General features: G+C 36.9%; 1 protein-coding gene across 4 annotated transcripts in view; it reads right to left on the reverse strand.

Annotated features, from left to right (window-relative positions):
• Positions 1–16,159, reverse strand: part of TJAP1 (tight junction associated protein 1) — a 73,209-nt gene that overhangs the window by 11,373 nt on the left and 45,677 nt on the right. For 3 of the 4 annotated variants that reach the window (XM_070932493.1, XM_070932494.1, XM_070932489.1), the window contains 4 exons: positions 11,962–12,042; positions 9,992–10,150; positions 4,497–4,525; positions 1,195–1,356 (listed from right to left, as the gene is read on the reverse strand). In XM_070932493.1, the coding sequence (XP_070788594.1) occupies positions 1,195–1,356; positions 4,497–4,525; positions 9,992–10,117 (317 nt within the window). In that variant the 5' untranslated portion in view covers positions 10,118–10,150; positions 11,962–12,042. The remainder of the gene's footprint in view (positions 1–1,194; positions 1,357–4,496; positions 4,526–9,991; positions 10,151–11,961; positions 12,043–16,159) is intronic. The other variant, XM_070932490.1, reaches the window with a different exon arrangement.

Below are 16,159 nucleotides of genomic sequence, written 5' to 3' on the forward strand. Positions count from 1 at the left end.
ACCTCAGTCTGGGACTAGCCAGAGGTGGTATTTGCTGGTTCTCAGAACTACTCAAAATTTCTGCTACTGGTTCTCCAGAACCAGTCAGAACCTGCTGGATTTCACCCCTGGTAAAGGTTAATCTCTGCCTCTCTCTTCATCACCTCATCTTCCTCCCATCTATGAAGTTGTTATATTAATCACTGCACATTTGTCTCCATTGCCCCAGTTTCTAAACTGGTGGTTCATGACTTATCTGTGTTTTCTAAGAACTGGACTCTCAACTTGGTTTAAACTACTGTATCCAGGCCTAGTTATATTTAATAAACTATAAATATTGATAGGCAATGAGAAAGGAGCCTTTCCCTCTATAACAGTAAAGCATCACTCATGTCAACAACTTTCCTAGGTATAACAAAGCCCTAGATTAGTATATCTCAATATTGGCAGCTTGAAGATGTGTGGACTTCAACTCCTAGAATTCTGGTAATTCTGGGAGTTGAAGTTCACACACCTCCAGGTTGCCAAGGTTGAGGTACAGTGATCTAGATAATGGAAATAAAATGTGATATATCTCAGCAGGTATTACTGATTTCAAGATTCAGTGTCAATTGAGACAATGCAGCCAATGTAGCCATCATCTTGGGGACTCATGGGGAAACATTTGGATTGGGCACACGTCTTTCACAATATTCAGTAAAGCTCATTTCCTTCTCTGTTTCCGGCTCTCTATGACTGTCTTCAGTTATTAACCAAAGTATTAAAAAGCCTGACCAAAGAATCTCTATGTAGTAATTACAATATAGCTCTGTAAATCTATGGATCTTACATAACACTAAGCTATCCAATAGCAAGCCAAAATGGTAAAGGGGAAAAAAAATCCAGCTTTGTAAGTGGTGTCTGCACACCTCAGGACACACATTTCATATAGAACAATTTCCCTGTACATAATGATCTACAAGAGAATATAGTCTTTGGCTTTCCAGATGTTATCAAACAACTACTATGAAGAATAGCAGCCAGGAGCTATTAGGAGTTGTAACTGAACAACCACCCGGAAAGCCCAAGGTTTCCCTGACTTCATTTGCAGTATTTCTATAAATGGCAGAGTAGGGTAAAATATATTGCAGAACAAGCTAAACCCTACCAATTAACAAACTGGACTGCTTTTCTCTCCTCTCCTCCTCCCCACCTGATGTTCTAAAAGTCACATACCTACGGAATTTGTCTTTAAATTTTTCTAGCTCTTCTCGATTTTGGCCCAATTCCATCTCCAGGTAGTCTTGCCCAGACTCCAACTCCCTCTCCATTGCTTCCATTTTGTTGGTGACATAGGCCAGACGTCGACGCAGCTCTTCATTGTCATGCTGCAACAACCTAAGGTACAAAAAGCAGCAACTTATTTCCAATTACACTACAGGAAACTTTGCTGCCAATATAGCAATGTGCCTCTGAACAAAGTTCAATTTCATTCCTGGAATCTGGAAAGATGAAACAAGATAAATGCAAAAAACATAGCTTCAATTGTCACCTAATTTAGCTGAAAAGTGAACAAATGAGCTTTATAATCTGAAAATTTGCTTAAAACAATTGGCTAATTATAACCCATACACACAGACACCCAAATCACCATCACTTCTGCATAATATCCACACGTTCTGTGGACAGAAAATGGATAGCTTCAAGTTCAAATTTTCCTGTACAGGATTCTCAAAAACCATCATTTGGTAAGCCAGGAAAGGAATCACAGAATCAACTGTCTGCAAAATGCATGAAAAACAATTAAATTACCCTCAAGAAGCAGCTTCCTCTTAAAAATCTAACCAGGGATAGAAAACCCACCACCTCCATAGGAAAAATATTCCACTGCTGTTCAGATCTTACTACCAAAAAGTTTATCCTTTTATTTAAGCAAATTTCAAGAGGCTAAAACTTGTAACCATTATTTTTGGTTTCCATTTCTGTGACAATGGAAAATAGTACCTGATTATCTTATCTATGTTGTCATTGTTAGTTGCAAAGTTGTGTCCGACCCATCATGACCCCATGGACAACATTCCTCCAGACCTTCCTGTCCTCTACCTTATCTACCTTACCTATCTTATCTTAACTATACCACCTTTTTAATATCTCGCTTCAGTCTTTTTTCTTTCTGGTTGAACATCCAAGGTTCCTTCAGTCTATGCTCTAGTTTCTCTATCATTTTTGTCACCTCCCTCTGAATCTGTTCTAAATTATCAATCAATCAATCAATCAATCAATCAATCAGAATAAAGCTAGAAGGGACCTTGGAGGTCTTCTAGTCCAACCCCCTTCTCAAGGAGATCCTATACCGTTTCACATAGGTAGCTGTCCAGTCTTTTTTTTAAAACATCCAGTGATGAAGCTCCTGCAACGTTCTGGAAATGTGGTCCCAAAATTATATATGTGGACTCACCAGTGTGTAATAGAGGGGAATAAGGGCATCACACATCTTTGATATAATGCTCTTCGTACAATTATCTCACACTAACTTATGTTAGCTTGTTGACAATGAATACACACAAGTCATTCTCCATTTATGGCACTTTCAAGCCAAGAATACTCATCTTTTAGGCGTGCCATGTATTTTTCCTCCCTAAATATAACAACTTACATTTTTCCCTTTTGAAGAACAACTTGCTTCTTTTCAGTCCAGCCTTCTAATTTGTTCAAATTAGACTGCAATCTTGTTCTGTCACCTAAGATTTTAGCCAGCTCTTCCAATTTTGTGTCCTCTACAAATTTAGTAAGCAGCCCATCGATCTCATTATCCAGATTTCTATAAAAATGCCAAATAATACTGCTGTAAGACAGATTGCAGTAGTTACTGCTTTGTAACATGATGTAGAACCGTTCATGCTGATTGCCTGAGCACAGCTGGTCATCTGCTGTAGACCAATCTTACTGTGGTGCTATCCAAATTATACTTTAATACTTGTCAAGGAGAATGCCATGTGGAATCTTGTCAAAAGCTTTGCTGGAATCGAGGCAGGCTATATCCACAGCATGGATAGCTAAAATAATTGACTTGCAAATGAGATGAGGTCTGTCTCACATGACCTATTTTTATAAAAAGCTTGGCTTAGCAAGCACAGTGTTGTATTTAAAATGGTTACAAATATCCTGCTTTAGTATCTGCCCAAAAATTTCCCAGGTACTGATATTAGGTTTATTTAATCTAAGAAAGTCAGAAGGCAAGTAGTCAGTGGAATACTATATTGGCATGTCTGTGATGGTTAAAGATGTAGGAGTGTTTGTGAGTGAGAGAGAAAGAAAGGGAGGGGAGGGAGGGAATTCCTAAAATGTTACTTGTGAAATGCAAAAGTATAAGTATATTGTTGGGGACAATATGCTGACTCTGTAAATCTCTTAGAGAGGGTTGTAAAGCACTAAGGGGTGATATATAAGACTAAGCACTATTGCTATTGCTATTTGGGTAGTGCTGAAGATAGTTTTTCAAAATTCCTAGCATGTTATCAGACCAGAAAATAAAATGAAAGGAATTTGGGATAAATCTGGGATCAAAAAGGGTATGCAAGATTAGGTGACTCTAATGCACAGAATGAAGATGTCCACAATATTGTTTTAAGGAGTAAGCCCATCTGGACACCAACATCAGCAAATGTGAGCAACTTGTTTTGGTCAGGGAAGGAAAATTCCATGCTTCATCATTTCTCTACTACTCTTCAGACAGAGAGTTTAATTCTAAAAAGTAGGCCACCCATCTATGCAAGCAGCTCCTTCTTAGTTTACAGCCTTTAGATTAAGCACAGCAACCAGATGGGGCTAAATAGCTTAGGTATCCTCCTCTGGAAGTTGAAACTCACTCAATAATTTATGTGTTCTTAGGGAAAACAAATAACAGTGCAGGAAGGAAAATAACCATCCCATTTTTACCTTGACTTTAATGTTCATATTAAGAGAACTATCCACTTCTAGGTCACCAAATAAATTTCTAGGTAAAGATTCATATATTGGCTTTGGAAATACTGATGCATAAGGATGATGTTGCCATGTCCATACATTTACATCTATGTAGACAGTCTCCCAAAGAGTCAATAATTCTGTTAGCGTTCTTCTTCACAGGCTTATCATCTGCAAATATTTTACCCATTCAATTTTCCAAAAACAACATAAAATAATATTTTCAAGCCATATAAATAAATGATCAAACTTAGAATGGAAATTGTTCTTAAACTAACCTGTTACAGTTGCACTAAGATGAAGATAACATTGGAGTTTTCATTTAATAATTCTACAGCTGGGTTTCTGTGAAGGGCATCCTTGGCAGTTTAAGCTCAATTCAGCCATTATCAGCTCTACAATGATCACTTTTGCCAGACTTAAAAGTTATACATTAGTTCTTTTTAAGCATATTAAAAAGTTAACAGAGGAAAACACAATTCCACAACATCAGGAAATAAGCACAGATAATATAACCTGAAACCAGAAGTACTACAAACAACTATGGAACAAAAAAAGATCATGATACTTACTTTATCCTTTCTGCATCTGTCAAGGGTTCCTACAGAAAATTAAAGGAAACAGAATCAAGGTTTAATTAAAAGTGCAAACTAGTTACCAGAATATCAAACCAAACCATACAAATGCTAAATGGAAAAAATAAGGTCCAGTTTGGATAGTCGTTAAAGGTATCAAGTCTTGAAACCAGGAGACTATGCATTCTACTCCTGCCTGAACTCAGTTGGGCCAATCACTCTCTCAGCCCTAGGAAACAGGCAATGGCAAAGTATATTTGAAATCTTGCAAAGAAAATTGCAGGGACTTGTGCAAGCAGACGCCAGAGGACAAGACCAACCTGAAAATCAGATTTCTGAGGAAGCCACAAATAGTTCTGAGAAACTGCCTATGTTAGGCCAGAACTGTGGTTATGAAGGGAGGACAATTTGGATTAAGAACAGAGTATTCTGATCAGATCTCTCAATCACAAGGCTTATTACACAAATAGTACTTAGGATTTATTTTATGGCAAATATATTCTTTCAGTCAAAACACAGGTTGACTTAAGCCTTTCCAGACATTTATTTATTCCCTTCTATCATCACAAACTATTTGACATTCAACGTACCACTTTGTTGTTTTGGGATGTTAGCAAAATGCTATATTGTGCCATAAATCAGTGTTAAATCAATTACTTTAGCAATCCTATCTATAAAAAATTAAGATAAATGATATTGCTATCAAGGACCTAGAACATTCTTTATGGACTCTGTTTTACAGAAAGGGTATTCTCACAACAAAGTAAGATATTTTAGGCAGTGGTGGGATTCTGCCGGTTCTAGGGGGTTTGGCCGAACCCTTTGTTAAATTGCTGGCTCACCCCGCTCCTCCGCACCACTATTTATTGCCAATAAACAGTGGTGGGCGAGGGGCGGGCGAGCCAGCAATTTAACAAACGGTTTGGTGTTTTTTTGTAATTTTATTGGCCTGCGGAGCTTCAGCATAGGCTAATTAGCCCCTTGATTCTATCGGCCTCCCGACTCTCAGCTGATTTGCTCTCAGCTGTTTTGCTCAGGGCTCTGCTGCTTGCTTGCAAAGAGTGCAGATTTTTTTCCCCCTATCTATGCTGAAAAACGAAACTGAAAGTAAAAGCCTGCTTTACTGTTGCTGCAACGTTGGAAAATTAGGCAGGCAGATTTCTTTTCTTTTTCCTCACCAAAAAAGGTAGGTGCAAACTACCTTTAGAGAGTTCAAGATTTTAAAACACAAAAGAAAAAAAGCTCTATTTAACTAGGGAATTGTAATAATTGAGATACTATTAATTGTATATTGTGTTGAAAGCAGAAATGGTTAAATTGTGGTTTGGAGGAATATATGGGGGAAATTATTTGGTTTATTATTATTGGTAAATATAATTAATTGATTTGTAAGAAATTGGATTGCATGGAAATAATTGGAATATTCATGTTCATATTGATTAATATACAAAAAAGATAGTTATATAACTAATTGATTTATATTAAAATGTTGAATTTATATTAAACAACTGTAATATTACATAATTAACTAATGTGAGGATGGATATAAAAATAGATGACAATGAGAAGGGGTATAATATAGAATAGAAGGGAAAAATTGAATTGATTAAGATTAGAGATGAGGATGAAGGGTAATATTGTTTTTAAAAAAAAATAGATAAGGAATAAATATGGCAAAAAGGAAATATAGAAATTGTAAATTTAATTGAAATGACTAAACACTGTTTACATTTGTGAACTGGCCAAATACTCTGTTCAAAGAAAATACATTGTATGTTTGTATGTGTGTTTCTAATTACTGCTATTTATTCATATTTATTCTCTTTTATTCTTTAAAGTTTAACAATTCATTCTTTATCTTAATATCTTTATATTTGTTTGGGGTTGCCTTTCTTCCATTTCATCTTTTTTACTGTACAGCAATCTTTCTCCTCAAACCTACCACTTCTCTCTTTTCTTTCCTTCTTACTTTCTCTTCCCCCCCTCTTCTTCTCCTCCTTTCTTCCTCCCTCTCTTATCCTCACTCTTACTCTAATTTCCCTTCCCTTCCTCCCTTCCCTTCCTTCTCTGTCTCTCTTTCTTTCTTCCATCTCTCTTCTCCTTCCTTCATCCCTCTCTATTGCTGTATCCTTTTGTGCATATGGATTACTCAGAGGGCTGAAAAAGTTATTTTTGACCAGTCCTCGCACTTACAACTGTACTCACATTTTATGTTTTGCGCCCTATCTTGTCACTGTGGTGAAGACAAGTAGTGGTGAAATGACTGACACAGTTGTTAAGAATGCCGCAACGGGCATAAATGTGAGGACCAGTCAGAAATGATTTTTTTCAGCCCTCTGAATAGTCCCTATGTGCATATGGACTAGTCAGAAGGCTGAAAAAGTTATTTTTGACCGGTCCTCGCACTTTTGACCAGTCCTTGAACTTACGACTGTCCTCACATTTTACGTTTTACGCCCTATCTTGTCACCATGGTGAAGAGAAGTAGTGGTGAAATGACTGACACGGTTGTTAAGAATGCCGCAATGGGCATAAATGTGAGGATGGTCATAAGTGCGAGGACCAGTCAGAAATGACTTTTTTCAGCCCTCTGAGTAGTCCCTATGCACATAGCCATGCCCACCCAGTCACATGACCAGCTAGCCACGCCCACCCGGTCACATGACCACCAAGCCACCCTCCCCAACTAAGCCATGCCCACAGAACCGGTTGTTAAAAATATTGAATCCCACCACTGATTTTAGGCCAACGGAAATGAAACCATCTAAATTCATCCTCTAAATGTTATGGTTTGATAGGAATTTGAATCCAGATATCCTCAATTGGTCAAGTGTCAAAACTTACTATTGCTTGGTATTTCTATTTAATTTTACTTCATAATTATCTTTCGAGGTTTGGGAAGCTTTGAATCAGAAACCCTCAGTGGTTCTAACTTTTAACTACCATAGTTTCCAATTGCTCCTTTTGTCTATGGAGATTCTCAGTCATCCAGGTGATAGTTGTCCCAAAGGTGCCTTTTCAAAAAGCAACTGGACTTTCTTTGTTTTTCCTTAAAGAAGTTTCACTTCTCATCCAAGAAGTTTCTTCAATTCTGACTGAATGGTGGAGGATATAAATATAAATCCTTCCATCCTCCACCATTCATTCAGAACTGAAGAAGCATCTTGAATGAGAAGTGAAATGTCCTCAAGGAAAAACAAAGTCCGGTTGCTTTTGAAAAAGCACCTTTGGAATAATTGCTCCTTCTCTTCTTGCACATTGCTACTTTTGGCATATTTGTCATATATATATAGTTCACTGAGGGGTTTCACTTACCTTTGCTACCGGTTCGCTCGTGCGCATCATTTCTGCACATGCGCAGAGCATATCTGATGACCTCCGGGTGGGTGGGTGGAGCATCCCGCCACCACTACTACTGGTTTGCCCAAGCTGGGGCGAACCAGTAGCAATCCACCACTGATATAGTTGTCAAACTAGCTATTCCACACTTTTTATTCTTTGCTTTCACACAGCATTTGAATCAGAGGGAAAGGTGACCAATCAGATAGCAAGAAAGAGGAAGAGCAGACATACAAAACCATGACAACGGAAGAAAAAACATCGTTTAGAAGACCCAATATCTTCTAAAATCTAATATCAGAAATTGCAGAATCGTCTGTTAAAGCATTTAACTTAAGAATTCTTTTCCTTGGAGAAAGGAATGGAAGATCTCAAGAACAATGCTTAGATGAAAATGTGCATTTATTAGCCTGTCTGACCCAGTAAGTAAATTGCAGCAGATGCATTTAGTCTTTTAAGCTACCACTTTGCAATCGTGCAATCAGATAACAAACAACAGCAGCAGGATTTATTGCGTTACTATTCAAATTAATGCACAGGAGGTGCTCTAAACTGACCACAGCCATAAAGGTGTGGAAAAAATACTTTGAAGAAACAAACCAAAGCAATCTAAATTTCAATATAAAGGGATATAAATTAACTGAATACTTGAAAGGTTCCCATTTAAGCAAATGGGCTGAGTTTCCTTATTGCATAATAATCTCTTTCCACAAAAGACAGGGCTAAAAAGCTTTGTATTAAATCCTCAACTGAGGAACGAAGGAGAAGTTCCCTTCCGATGCTTATTGCTACAACAGATATGTATTTTACATATCTGTAGTGCAAGATTGGTTACTTATCCCTTCTTTCTAAGCACCTACCTTGTTGATAGCTAAGCTGAAAGAAAGAGAAATTCTAAGCGGTATACTACCATTCTCCTGTTTCCAACACAAGGGAGGAGAGGAGCTCTTTTTCTCCTCCAGGTAACCTCCATTAAAATGACATGTGGCCAGGTGGATTGCAAGTACATACCAAATATTCATTTTGGTCCTGCCTTGTATCCTTCCCTCCCACCTGCTAAGGTATTTTCCATGAGGGTAGATGCTGCTGCTTAAAAGATACGTTGAAAAACTCAATTCCACTGGGTACTGCAACTGATATTGACACAAATCCACCACCTGTTTCTCCATAGAGCGAAGCTTCTCTGTGCTGACCTTCCTCAATAGAGCAAGCTTTCTCCTTTGTCTAGATGTCCTGTCCATCTCCTCTGGAGTCTTCCTATGGCAGAATATTATTTCAAGGCCCTCTCGCCGCCATTCTTCTCTTCTCTTAACTAGGCAAGGGCTTTTCTTAGCAATCTGCTTAGTGCCCTCAAGCAGGCTTTCCTTCTGCCCTTTTCGTGTGGAACATTTGGAAACTGTAAAAGACTTCTGGATTCTTTCTTCTTCACTATCTTCAGCCAAATAGACAGGACTCAGGACTCTGTGGGTGATCTCATCCAGGAATTTTGAGAACTGGAGCTTCTCTTGTCTTTTTTTGGCCTTTCGTTGAATAAACTCTGAAGAGCTAATATTATGACATTCTGATGCATGCCTGTCATGTCTCTTGACGCAAAATTGAGGGTCATTATACTGTTGTGATTGGTGGCTTTGGGTCAGGGTTTCTACTGAGTTGGATATTCCCAAGCTTTGAGGCTGCACATTCAGCATCTTTGTCTGCTTCAAGATGCCTTTGAGAGGTGGGTGAGTGGTTGGAATATGGAATTTCCTTGGTGCCAATACCTCAGCAGGTTCTTTGAACATAAGAGAACTTCTACTTTTGAAGGAGCAGACTGGCTTTTGGCCTTCATCTCCAGAAGCCATTAACGTCTCCCCACTCTGGCTCATGAACTTACTGAGCCACCTTTGGCTAGGATACTGAGAGTACTTCATACTCTGTTTCTCTACATTCCAACTGGGAAGTACGGTAGAAGATAGATTAAAACTTTTCAGGTTTAGCTCTGCTTGGCATCCTGCTACTTTCTTGTCACTACTTGACTCCAAAGACAAGGAAGGAAAGTTAACATTGCAAACCTCATCATACCCATCCACCTGATGTTTAAGGTTATCTGTCCTGATACAGCTGCACCCCTTCTGCAGATACACCAGATCCTTAAGTGCCTTGATTTCAGTTACCTGATTCTGCTCTGCCAAAATCACACCATCATATTCATCACACAGAATGGGCAGCTCATGATGAATCTCACGATGTTGTGGTGGAGCCTTACGGTAAGGCTTCTTGGAAGGTACTGTGCTTGTCATTGTCCTTCTTGCTTGATTTTCACCACAGGTCACCTGCCAACAGCAGAAATTACAAAAAAAAGAGTCATAGATGCCCCCAAAAGCCAAGTATGTTTTCACGAGACAATCAAAAATCTGCTGACTCACAATAGCCATATAATCCGAGAACAGAGGAAAGAAGCAGGCCAGAGTGTGGGAATAGTAACTGCAGTATAAAGAAAGAGCAGAAGAAAAAACACAGCGGTGTCAGCCCAGCTAGTGAGAGCAAAAGCAGGTTCATCCTCTCACTGCGTGTGATATATACATTCATACACACACACACACACACACACAAATGGCATGTGTCCAGATTATATATAGCATATGAGAACAAACCTTGGAGCAAAATATTGATTGGGTTCTTTAGGAAAGGCCAAAAACGTTACAGGCAACAGTGACAAAATAGACAAGAGCTATTGATCTAATGCTGTCAGACCCAACAGTGACAATAGAGAATAAACTGCAGATATGAAATATAAGACAAGCTGGAATAGTTGTGAGCTTGAATTAATTAAAGGCAAATTATATTTGAATGAGAGAAGGACACAAACAGCCCAAAGAAACATCCGCTGTTAATGCTTCCTCAAAAGCCAAGGGCAAAGCCAAAGACAGATCCTAAATGGAAAATGCAAGCATTTCTAAAACTGAACTTGGCTATTCATACAATAGACATCAGAGTAGTAACCAACAAATATAATAAAAATAGTCCTGCAGCCATAAAATGCACTAAAAATAAGTGCTGATTCAGTTCTACAGAGGAATTATTGAGTCTGTCATCTGCACCTCCATAACTGCCTGGTTTGGCTCTGCAACCAAACAAGACAAACACAAGACTTCAACGGATAATTAGAACTGCAGAAAAAACCATTGCTACCAACCTGCCTTCCATTAAGGATCTGTATACTGCACAAGTCAAAAAGAGGACTGTGAAAATATCTACAGACCATTCAGATCCTGGACATAAACTGTTTCAACTCCTACCTTCAAAACGACGCTATAGAGCTTTGCACACCAAAACAACTAGACACTGGGACAATTTTTTCCTGAATGCCATCACTCTGCTTAACAACTAATTCCCACAACACCGTCAAATAATTTACTAAGACTGTATTACTATTATTTTTCTCTTCCTTACTAGTATCTATCTCTTCCCACATTACTAAAACCATGTTGCTTGTACCTTTCAATTATATTATTTTTGTTTCCTAGTACAATTTGATAGCTTATTAGCTTGACTAGACAAGCTTGATAGCTTGACTATCACTAAGTGTTGTATCTTTTTATTCTTGATGAATATATTTTATTCTCCTTATGTACACTGAGGGCATATACACCTAAGACAAATTCCTTGTGTGTGCAATCACACTTGGCCAATTCTATTCTATTCTATTCTATTCTATTCTATTCTATTCTATTCTATTCTATTCTATTCTATTCTATTCTATTCTATTCTATTCTACTCTACTCTACTCTACTCTACTCTACTCTACTCTACTCTATTCTATTATAATATAGCAAACATTTGAAAACCAGAAAATGTATTATATACAGACAAGGTGTGTCTAACCCCTTTTGGAAACCAGGCTGGCTAGCTTCAAACCAGTATGACCAGAGTATTCAAGGGTGTAGTAGCCTATCTCTATCTTTATTTACAGTATATCTATATTTCATTTAAAGGGTACATAGTATGCTATTGTGTGTACTATCATCATCCAGGATCAATACAGAATTGTCTATTGACAACAACTGCAAGCAGAACTCACTTATATCAGTTCATACTAAGGTAGAAATTAATAGCACAAATATGATTAATAAGATTGACATACCTATCTTGTAAAAACAATGCAAAGCATTGTAAGAAACTGACAAGGAATGCTCATAGCAAAGATCAGTAAGGTCAGAAGAGGCTGAAAAAAAAAAACAAATATAGTAAATCAGACAACACTTTGCAGAAAGGAGCTTATCTCCTTTGCAAGCAAGCAGTTTCTTGTCTATTTCCTCCTGTACAAGGAATGCATGTCCTTGAGCCAACAATGCAATAAGATCTAGTTCTCATAAGGGGCTTTGCAATCCTCAAGAACTAGCATGTTGCAATGCTTGGTTAAAGCAGACCAAGAGGTACAGAAGAATATGGGGAGGAACACAGAATCTCCAAGAAATTTCACTCTGTATAGCACCCAGCCTCTTCCAAATGAAACAAAATTGTGAATGAAGACATATTATTTCTTCTGTCCCTGATTCAATAAATATCCTACTGTATAAATCAAGGTATGCTACTGCATATTAGAAACAATATTTTACTGTAACCATATAACCATAGGAAAACTGGACTTAGCAGCAACCTCTGAGAGAAGTAAGTAAGCTGATGATCCATACTGGAAGACATGTCTATCCAGCATAGACCGAGTCGAAACACTGGGCCAAGAGGGCGGAGCTATTCAAATTTGGCAGACTCGGCATGCTGCATAGAGGAGTCATACCCAGCCTGACTGTCGTTTCCCTCCTTCCGGAGAACTTGTCTTATACCTATCATTTTTCTAAAACTTAGCAACAATTTGCATTATGGGAGTCACAAAAGTGATAACCCTTGGTATCTGAGTCTTGAGAAAGCCTTTCTCTATGTCAATATTTTGCATAGTAGGAAGGATCCTGGTTCAGTAATAAGATCACATACTTTTAGTCTATGACGCACTCACCCGTTTAAAGGATCAGCCGCCCATGATAGGAAATACAGTACTGGAATAGTTGAAATTAGTACAGACAATACTGGAAACAAGACAGCTCTGAGTTAGCTGAACAAATACTCTGATCTAGCATAACGTAGCTTCTTTAGTTCATATCCCAAATATCAGGAACAACATAAAGCCTCCTTGAAGAAATAACTGAAATGGAATCTTATGTAGAGAGGTACAGTCCTCAGGCTATATGAGACTTACAGGCAATGCCCATAGCTATGTAATGGATATACTGAAATACCTACCAATCTGGGTTCTGATCTGAAGTCTGAAAAAGGCACTCAATCCAAGGATCTAAGAGTTGGGGGGGGGCAATCAATTTATGATGAATACCTCCTCTACTACAAATACTTCACCTTGAGGAACCTGCAACTTCTGTCATTTTAAAGCACTCCCAACACTGAAGTTGCAGTTGCAGCTTCTGATCTAAAGTACTTTATCCATAATTGGAAATATTCTGTGATCCAAATAGGACTCTAGGGGCTCTTTCAGTTTGCAAATGTTACTGTTTGTTACAAGTGGAAGATAAGGAAATATCTTAAAAAATTAAGCTGTGATTGAGACCAAATTACATCCAGTCATGAATATAACCAGTGAAAAAGGAAAATTCTATTCTGAGATGCCTAAGTAAAGATTTCATTTTCAAACTTTTTTATTTGTTTGGGGAGGGGGGGGAAGAGTTTGTACAGTGTGCTCGTGTTCAAGCATTTTATTGTATAAAATATGGACCAGGTTTTAAAGGCTGGTTTCCCATCAAAGACCACTTGTGATGCCATTTCCTGTTTTTTTTCCCCATCTTCCATGCTGAATATCCGAAGGCCTAGAAAGCAATCCGCACAAATAGCTTAGAACTGCCATACTTTGTATTATAAAAAATGTTATCTATCAATAACATTTGCTCCAAATTTAAATATGGTTAATTTGCAAATGACACTGAAAAGATTAACTAGAAAGATCTAAAGCTTCAAATTAATAGAACAGGAAGTCAGCAAGGCTTGTACTAGGCTAGAAAGCTGCTGAAACAAGTCTTATAGATGCCCTGCTATTGGCCTTGCCCCAACAAGTTTATTGGCCCCTTTCCTTACTACAGTGTTTTCTTTGGGCCTCAATGAGTACAGAATAAACAATCTTACAATAGCACAGCTGGGGAGAAAGCAGCTCAAAAAAGGACTCACTGTGTTTTGCAATTCCATACAAGTAAAGAAAAACTTTCTGAATATCTCTCTTTTTTTTTTAATGAAACAAGATATCTATCTTATGTATGAGGAGGAAAGCAAATATAAGACCTGTCCTGGTTAATTCCTTCTCTAAATCTCCATTTATATCTGCCAGGATTTTTTGTACTCCATGCTGTGAATAGCCCCCAAGATTAATAGAATACAAATAATTCCTAATTATTTACTAGCACATCTTTAAAAACATTGTGAAAAGCCATTTGATGATGATTATTAACCCCTTGATTTATTACGGAAATGCCTGGAAACAAAGTAAATGCAACTGGTAGGAAAATCCCAAGCAAAAGCCAATGTGTTGAAGTTTTATTATCAAACCTGTGCTCCAAGAGATGATTTCCACTAATATTACATTACTTACCACCATTATCTCTGCAGTGCCCAGTGGAGCCTCTTCTAATAGTTGGTGGATTTCCCAGCCTATCTACCATAGGGAAACAAGTTAGCCTCCACTGAAGTTTATTTTAAATATATACTAAATAGGTTGATAGTAGGGCTAATTGTATGGTTTTTATTGTACAAATAACAAAATGATTGGTCAATTAGTGCATTTGGCATGGTGTTTGGTTTTTTTTTTAACTTTAAATTTAATGCAATGGTTTAATCCTACTTAAATTGGTTCTAGAAGAAAAGAAATATAATCTTGGTTATTCTGTTATATCGTGCAAGGTGCCATTACTATATTTCATTCTTATCATTTAAACTAAGCAAAATAGCAATACATAACACCATTTTCCCATTCTGCTAATTTAAATCAGATTGCTGAAGGACTACCCTATATTCTATAGTATGTGGTAGACAGGGAATTTATTTCACTGAGGAGTGATCTTTATTTTCTTTTAAATAAGGTGTATTTGTTTGCTTATTGTTTGTTCAATAATTCAAGCCAGTCCATGATATCTGCCAATCAAAATGCTGCCAATTAATTTTACAGCTCAGCAGAGATGTACCAAAAAGCCATTCCTGGTATAATTCTTATATATATATCAACAGTCTTATTAAACATTAGAAAAAAATAGTCTTGTTGAACTAAAATGGAAATGACTTTATAAGGCAAAGAGAATAATCATAAATTATATATAAAGGTCATGTCAGGATTCATCATATAATTTTTGCAAAAAGAACATTAAATACAATTTACTTTTGTAGTCAAAAGAAAATGTTTGTATTCTTGTTAATACTGTATGCTTTCAAAGCTTTTGATTACTTAAGCTGATGTTATTGCTATAAAAAGCTACGTTCTGAAAATCCTTTATGAGTGTACTTAATTCAAATATAAACAGATCAAAAGCCATTGTTTAGGGAAATAACATGACATCAAAAAGTTTAGTCTGTTTAGGGGAATAAAGAAAGGGATTATTTTTCTTCCACTGAATCACTAGCTAGTTTAATAAAAGCAACCCTCAAAATAAAAAGAAATAAGATAAAAAATAATCAACACAAAAACAAATTAACCATACATATTGTCAGGGTTCCGACGGATGCCCTAATTAATTGCTTTTCATATTTAAGGCTTTTAACCCCTCTAATTTTAAAAAAAATATTTATTAAATTTATGCTACCCATCTCTCTGTCAAGTAAATCTGAGAGCTGTTGGATACTTCCACGAGTAATTAGGTTTATATAAAAACTCAGAAAACAGGATATTTTAAATTAAGTACTTGGTTGGAGATACAGGAAAGAGTTAACATTTTTGTCCCATTACACAATTTAGACTTTTTAATCTTAAATATTTTGGATGCATTGATTTAAAAATAAATCTGAAATGCAGAAATATATTATCATGTAATTCAAAGAATTAAAATAGTAAGAAACTAGGGGAGGAAATTAAGTTACTACTTCTTGATTAGACACTATCCTCTAAATCACCACCTGTTGTCTTATTTCAAACGCTGGCAAACACCCTAACTTAATAAAATGGAAAAAATAAAAAAATGTAGGCACTATAATAAAAAAAAAATCTAAATTTATAAAAATAAGAAGTAAAAATGACATTAAGCTATTAAAACTACGGAATTCAAAATCTCTAATTTTCTTTGAGAATAGCTTCTTACAAA

Source organism: Pituophis catenifer, unplaced genomic scaffold (assembly GCF_029215685.1).
Source record: "Pituophis catenifer annectens isolate HBS135680 unplaced genomic scaffold, rPitCat1.0.hap2 SCAF_1, whole genome shotgun sequence".
Classification (NCBI taxonomy): domain Eukaryota; kingdom Metazoa; phylum Chordata; class Lepidosauria; order Squamata; family Colubridae; genus Pituophis; species Pituophis catenifer.